At 42.5% G+C, this 1,669-nt stretch overlaps 1 protein-coding gene across 1 annotated transcript; it reads left to right on the plus strand.

Annotated features, from left to right (window-relative positions):
- The first annotated feature begins 409 nt into the window (after positions 1 to 409).
- LOC129763078 (uncharacterized) lies at positions 410 to 1,438 on the plus strand. The gene is made up of 2 exons (XM_055761835.1): positions 410 to 873; positions 934 to 1,438. Exons 1-2 carry the CDS (start codon positions 469 to 471, stop codon positions 1,162 to 1,164), a joined length of 636 nt encoding a protein of 211 aa, XP_055617810.1. The 5' UTR covers positions 410 to 468; the 3' UTR covers positions 1,165 to 1,438.
- Positions 1,439 to 1,669: the final 231 nt, after the last annotated feature.

Consider the following 1,669-nt stretch of genomic DNA (forward strand, 5'->3'; position numbering starts at 1 on the left):
AAATTGTACTTGAAAAATAAGATTATAAATAACTTTCTATCCAAATTGAACACAAAATACAACGGACAAAGCGCGATTATAAACCCTGCATTAACGTTATCTCTTTTGTCGCTACTTTTCAGCCGATTAAAGAATATTTTATCAATTACACGCCCACTGCGCTTTCATGCTGAAGATGCATGGTTAAACGTCTCAAAACATGTTTCCCCGGCCCTTTTGTGACTCTAATGTGACAACGACATTACTGGTGCATTTCCCGCACAAATCACTTCACGGGAATCACCCCTCCAAAAAGAGTTTTAATAAACGAAGGTGCGCTGAACCTTGACATGTCGGAGGTTCCAGCTGTTGCGCTGAAAAGTAAAATGTTTCTGCTCGCTGATTTTGGCGGTTAGTTGGAGCAACGACGTTGCACTTGAAACATCACCATCTTCCGGTGTCTGCAACACATTTCTGCGCTGTGCATCTATGATGGCGGAGCATCTTCTGCAGCGGTTCGCCACTATGGGAAGCACAACAACGGTCACACCACCATCTACAATGGCCACCCTCAGCCAACGGGTTCACCATGAGCCATTCGTGAGATATCCGGTGTATGGACCAGGTTCTGGTCCTGATGCGTATGAGGATGGGGGCGATTTTTGGCATGGAGAAAGTGCTGCAGGATTTCTTACTGGACCACCTCCTCCAATTCCACCACCGCCGGTACCACCAAGGCCACCAGTATTCCCGTACCGGCTACCTTACGGAAAGTTCGGAAACGTCCGCTTCAAAGGAGCTTCCGTTGCAGTTCTGACATTGATTGGATTTTTGTTTTTTCTGAGTGTACTGCAAAACTACATCCGGGATTACTCCACTACCAGTACACCAACGGTGAGTATAATGAACAGCGTCGGTGTTAACTACTTGATGTATCTTCCCTTCTCCAAAAAGGTCATCGTACTCTCAGCCGGATCTTCCACGAAGGAAAATCTGCCACAGTACCAATTTCTGCAGAAAGATGATCACCATTCAAGCAAGGAGGACGAAGGCTACACTAACTACAAGAAAATCTCACATGGAAAGCGTACCAAAAATCAGAAACGACATTCGTCGGGTTTTGTTTCAACCGAGTCTCCTCCGTATTCTGATTTGCTCAGTGTCAGTGGATTGAAGAAAAAATGATTTTACTATAACATAGAAAGTTTGATTTTATTTATTTAGTTATTAGGGAAAATATAGGCCGATACAATAGCTTTGAAATTATAAATTAAGCTGTAGAGTTCTAGTGCGTAAGGTTCTAGCACCTGCTAAATGGATAAAACAGTTGTAATTGCCTGTGTGCGGACACAATGTCTACAATGTAACTTAATATCGCAAAATTGGAAGGCGATATTCTCTCACAATCGAAAGTGATTCAACACACAATTTACCGACCGACAATAAACACCCTCACCGTTATCCACCTTATGTCATCAATTTTTTTATCAATTATAACGCCCAGTGAACCGTTCCTGATTCGAAAGCAAACAACTTGTTTAAATTTAATCAGGAACCACAATTCCAGTGATCCCACAATAATTAGCACATTTATTGGTCCTTTCTGTTGATTCTCTTCCGGTGAAAACAAAAGCCCAAAAATATCACCATACTCCATTCTCCTTCGCGGGTGTAATTATTCATGCGCACC

This window comes from Toxorhynchites rutilus, chromosome 1, assembly GCF_029784135.1.
Source record: "Toxorhynchites rutilus septentrionalis strain SRP chromosome 1, ASM2978413v1, whole genome shotgun sequence".
NCBI classification, from domain to species: domain Eukaryota; kingdom Metazoa; phylum Arthropoda; class Insecta; order Diptera; family Culicidae; genus Toxorhynchites; species Toxorhynchites rutilus.

Bases quoted from the DNA above. Each gene is read 5' to 3' on its own strand.
- LOC129763078 (XM_055761835.1), top strand. From the start codon at position 469: ATGATGGCGGAGCATCTTCTGCAGCGGTTCGCCACTATGGGAAGCACA. The intron at 874-933 runs GTGAGTATAATG...TTCTCCAAAAAG, and splicing joins CCACTACCAGTACACCAACG to GTCATCGTACTCTCAGCCGG.